The sequence below is a fragment of the Cibotium barometz genome, chromosome 7, assembly GCF_041138505.1.
Source record: "Cibotium barometz isolate CiBa-2024 chromosome 7, ASM4113850v1, whole genome shotgun sequence".
Lineage (NCBI taxonomy): Eukaryota > Viridiplantae > Streptophyta > Polypodiopsida > Cyatheales > Cibotiaceae > Cibotium > Cibotium barometz.
Window position 1 is genome coordinate 45,680,091 of NC_141052.1, and position 5,657 is coordinate 45,685,747.

General features: G+C 41.7%; 1 protein-coding gene across 1 annotated transcript; it reads right to left on the reverse strand.

Moving 5' to 3' along the window:
• Positions 1 to 1,522: 1,522 nt before the first annotated feature.
• Positions 1,523 to 4,556, reverse strand: LOC147637078 (jasmonoyl--L-amino acid synthetase GH3.5-like). The gene is made up of 4 exons (XM_086800695.1): positions 4,068 to 4,556; positions 3,638 to 3,739; positions 2,591 to 3,474; positions 1,523 to 2,393 (listed from the first exon to the last, which is right to left on the reverse strand). The coding sequence occupies exons 1-4, from the start codon at positions 4,376 to 4,378 to the stop codon at positions 1,774 to 1,776; spliced, it is 1,917 nt and encodes a 638-aa protein (XP_086656821.1). The 5' UTR covers positions 4,379 to 4,556; the 3' UTR covers positions 1,523 to 1,773.
• Between the last annotated feature and the right edge of the window lie 1,101 nt (positions 4,557 to 5,657).

Consider the following 5,657-nt stretch of genomic DNA (forward strand, 5'->3'; position numbering starts at 1 on the left):
TATATGTGTGTGTATAGCCTAATAGATATATTAGACTATATATCTATTAGGCTACACACACACACACACACCCATATATATAAATATATATAGCCTAAACCCTAAAGATATATATATATATATATACATTTATTAAAATGTATAGCCCAATGTGTGTGTGTGTGTGTGTGTGTGTATGTGTGTTTTGTTTTTGTTTTTCAAGCCGAGGTCAGAGACGAACGCTCTGTGTGTGTGTGTGTGTGTGTGTTTGTGACCGACCTAATAGATACCTAGACTGAAATATCTATATATACATCTCTCTCTCTCTCTCTCTCTCTCTATATATATATATATATATATATATACACCCACACATATATGTATACATATGTACATATATACATAGCCTAAACTATATTCTCTCTCTCTCTCTCTCTCTCTCTCTCTCTCTCTCTCTCTCCATCTCTTGAGCCTAAACGTTCAAATTTTTTTTTATAAAGCATGCATTTTCTCTCTGTACATCATAACTATTAAAAAACACATTCTCTCTCTCTCTCTCTCTCTCTCTCTCTCTCTCTCTCACACACACACACACACACACACACACACAGAGTTTCAACAACATATATAATAAAAAAGTTTTAAAAAAGTATGGCACACATGTTGAACCATTAAAAAAAGAAACATCACACTTAAGAAAAAAGAAGTTGTTAAAAGCAAATGAAAATAGTAGAAAGTTAAGTAAAAGAATATAGTAGAAAGTAACCTAAACAAGCATGCAAAGAATAAGTCAAAGATCAAAAAAGAAGAAGAGAAAGGGAGGGAGATGCATAGGGTCCCCCATCGCCAAATCATCTCCCAAACTTCGGCAATCATCAACCTGCCATCCTCTCCCAAAAAGCATTCAAATCTCTTTTTTTTCAAATTCAAAAAAATCTTTTATTGAAGAGAATGCTTTAAATTCTCTTCTTCTTTTCCAAAAATTCAAATTCCTCTTTGGCTTGCACGTGGCAAATCGGCCTTCTTCCTTACGATAATATAGAGATGAGGAGAAGGAAAAGAAGCATGCCCTTCCAATGATCTCTGTTCATCACAAAGAAAAGAAATGGAGGTTTAATCTATGGGCCCTTCAAATCGAATCTAATGATTATAATCTTGGGGTTGCCCTTCAAGTTCTGAAGGCTATTTAATAATAATGTGCCTGATATCTGGGGGGCACACAACACTCTTAAACAAACCTTTGTAGAGTGAGAATACTAATGGTAATTACTTTCCTTAAATATCATGTTTAACTGAATTCAAAGTACTGAATCTCTCACTTTTTGTATATCAGGACTAGAGTTGGAGTACCCTTTTAAAGAAATGAAAAGAAGCATGCCCTTCCAATCAGGGTTCGAGAAAAAGAATGGTGTTCAACTTAGCCTAGAACTTGTTCGTATTTGTGCAAAGCTTTTGCTCAAATTTATGGGAGAAGGAAAAGAATCCTCTTCAAAATTTTCAAGTTCTAGTTATATTTTGTTTTAAAAAAATAGAGGAATGCCTGGTCAAAACAGTCAATTTCTTCTTCAAATTACAATGAGAAGGTTTTTAATCCAGCTCAATAAGATGTTCTTCCGGAACTCTGCTTCCTTCCAATGATCTCTTTGGAATCTCATCTTGCAAGTTATTAAGGCTGTTTAATAACGTGCGTGACATCCGGGGGGCCACACGGCAGCTTTGTGTCGAGAAAAAGTCCCCTTAAGAAGGCTTGAGAAAGAAATAAAAACTCTTGGCCAACGTGGTGGCCGCCCGGCCCTAGGAGAAGGTGGCTGAGCTGAAAAGGGCGGTGGAGGTACTATTCCGGAGAATGGAGAGGACGTCGGAAGAGACGACGCAGCGGGGGGTTTTGTACTGTGTGATGGCGGCCCCTTTGGACAAGAAGCGGTCTAGAAGCCTTGAAAAGGTTCCACGCTGGACCACACAAAGCTCGAGGGCACCAATGGTGCTCATTTTGCGAGAGGTGACGTAGCCGGGCTCAACGAAGGCACGGTCCATGAGGGTGGCGCAATCGGCAAGCCACTGTTGGAGCTGAATATTATTTTCAATGAGATTATCCTCTTGTAATTGCTGTTGTTGACACGGCGGCCTCTTGTGCAGCTCGTCACTGGCCACCACCTCCCAGAAGATGACGTAGTGCCCCGGCGCCGTCTTACGGTCTGCGTAGCTAGTGTAGTCCACCAGCTCAATGGACTTCCCGCTCGCTTCTGCCAGCCGCTTGGCTGCTCGGTTGACCACCATTTTCAAATCCTTCTCCGTGTTCTTGTCTATGTTTATGCTGAGCACCACATTCTTCCTGCACACATAGGCGAATTGCGGGGCCGTGTTGTAGAAGCCTGTTACCCTCACCACATCTCCGAGCCGATACCTATACAGTCCTGTGATCAAGCCAAAAAATGGAATACAACGAGAGTTAGAATCTTGATCCCCATTTATCGAACGATTAAAGCATTAGGCCACACTTTCTTTTTATGTTAAGAGAGAGGGAAGGGGGGCTTGTGACAGCAGTTGAAAGACAGCAATAATAATGTGCGTGCAGCTGCTGCTGGTATAAGGAAGGAAGAAACTCGCTTACCCCATTGGGTCGTCATGACGATCTCGTACTCCTGGCCAACTTTCACCTCAGCGAGGCCAACGGGGGAGCCCTCGTCGTACGTAGCAGCTGAAGAGCTGGTGGGACCATTGAGAGCAGCGGCAGCGTTGTGGTCGTCGTCAACGGCGCCGCCGGCCTTAATGCTGGTAGACCTGTGCAAGGGGATGAACTCGAAGAAGGCTAGGCTGGGCACAAGAGTGAAAGAAACGCCGCTCGGGGGGCTTGACCTCGGGTTAATATTAACCCCGATCCAACCCTCGGTGGCACCATAGTCAGCGCTAACCAAGGGCACCTTCGAGCCTGCATAACGCTGCAGTTTCTCCATGTAAGTCTCCATCGCCCCCGTCATTATCGAGAGGACATATTTACACCGGGGCCACAACGCCTCTATCACTCCATTCCAATCACCCATCATCAAACCTCTACACTTCATCGAGATCCCTTCTGCTAGCGTAGGATTTGGACTCAGAATGTCGCCTACTGCAACCCGAAGCGTATGATCTGTGATTTTAGGGCTTAATTTCCCTACCCTGATGTCTTCGCACAGGTCTTGCCACTCGCTTTCCAAGGCTCTCAAAGCCTCCACTAACGTGTATGCAAAGGGTGAGCTTAACACTTCCACTTCTTCACTGTAAAGAAGCCCGCATAATAAGTGGCAATACATGGACTGCCTGCAGTCTGAGCCAAGTACCACCTCGTCTGGACTGCATGCCCTCATCCCATTGCGCTTCTGCCTCAATTTGAACACATCACTCCTAATCATGTGGGTCGTTGCAGTCCCAGCCCTTAATCCTCCTTTTGTAGGGAAGAATTTCCCACAAAAGAGGAACTCCAGTATTCTTGCTCCTGATTCGATCGGATACACGCTGCAGGATATACAAGTACACAATTCATTATTAGTTTTTAAAAAATCGGATGCGCATATTCAAGAATTGTGAATTATAATGCTTAAGCTCTTCTTATTGCTCTCTAGGCAATATCACAGCAGCAAAGATATAAATATTGGTGCAAATTATTCAAACTACTCACCGATCTCTGAATGCAGCAGCGATACTAGCCACCGCCAAAGTGCCCGCCTTCAAACCTTCATGGAATGGAAGGTATTTTTCTCGTGTATCAGTAGTTCCAGAGCTGAATTACATACAGTATGCAAGAATTTCATGAAGGATTAATCGAATTTTGCACTGACGTATTTCATGAATGAACAATCGAATTATGCAGCACTTCAGGAGTCCGTAGAAAAAAAGAAGCAGAGGAAGAAGAAGAAGTAATTCATTGATTGACCTGGACTAATTACTGCATCTTCTTCGAGACAAATAATACGTGCTTCTTAGATTACAAGAAGAGCAATTATACATATATATATATATGCATACATTAATAATGCAATCGAAGAAAGCAAAGAGAGAGAATGGGATTGAATTGAATACTTATAATTTGTATTATATTACACACATACCTTAAGCAGATGGCATCGATGGGAGATGCAGTAAGAATGGATGAATTTTCACCATCCACAATCCTCTGTATGTAAGGCTTCAAGTCAGCGTGGGTGATCATGGGCACACAGCTTTTGAAAGTGAGGGGATCAATACTGCGTCCGTCGGTGGGCAAACCAAAATTTTGAAGATACTCGCAAGAAGCATTCTCTTTAAGTATAGAATTTAACAATGACTCTTGAACTCGAGCTGCGTTCTGGGTCATTTCCTCGAATCGAGCAATAGTAGTGCAGGGCTGGATGTCAATACGAGGAATAGGAAGGCCAGGCATTGCAGTGATCAAAATTGAAGTGGTTAATATTGTGTGGCAGATCTGTGGTCGAAGTACAGTTGTGCTAAAGTTTAATTATCTCGCGTGTGTGTTTTTGGGGGGGGTCTGCTGCTGCTGCTCTGAAGATGTGGTATACACTTCTTCACAGAAAGAAGAAGAAGAAGAAGAAGATGTGGCCATATACACGCGCTGAAAGCCTTTATATAAGAAAGAAGAAGAAGCTATGGCCGTATACACGCGCTGAAAGCATTTTTAATATTCTACTGTACACACAACATGCTCCACTTTACTATTCTACTGAGAGACCGCCGACCAGTGGCGACACCGCAGCAGCGACTGCCATCAAGCGCTCGGACAAGGCGCCACGTGTAACTTCAGGAGAGAATCACGTTTTTCTTTTATCGCTCACACTGGTACTTCACGGCCCACCTACAGTGGTTCGATTTTGTACACGATCCGGGCATTCTTCAGGGAAACCTATTTCTTCATTTCTCAGCGCCGATGTAATGTTATTCTTGCAAGACCCCACCGACCTTCCCTTTCTTATTTTGGGATGTTAATGTTTTTGTGTGTGTATTAATCATCTCGTCAAAATTCGTACAAACACACAAACATATACATACGGACGTATATGTGTATATACATATATATATATATATATATATGTACATATATATGTATGTACGTACATATACATATACACATATACTTTATATACATACATATATATATGTACGTATATATGTATGTATATATATATATATACATATACATATATATGTATATATATATAAATAATTATTTGTGTGTCATTGTGTGCGCACATGTGGTGTGTGTGTTTGGAGAGAAGGCCATCGAGACTATACTTGTTTGCTGGCTTGTTGGACATCGCCCGTTTCCTATTGGCTACCGTCCATTTTTTCTTCTATTGCAACTAAACCCTTCTCGTCATTGCCTTTTCTTTTGCTCCGCCTCAAGGCTTGTGTGTGTGTGTGTGTGTGTGAGAGAGAGAGAGAGAGAGAGAGAGAGAGAGAGAGAGAGTTTTTTCCAACTCATTTTTCCAGATAAATTCGCCAACAACAAGCAGTCTACTCCCGTCATGGAGGTAAGATGTTGGAGGGAGTGGATCCTACATTAGGTGAAATTTGACACAAAAAGGGGCCATATAAGAAAAAAAAATAAATGGTGTAACATACCTCCTAGTTTAACCAAGTTATGATTAAAGATAATCTTAAGTTTTGGATGCTATAGATTTCAGTAAAATGAATTCTAGTGGGTT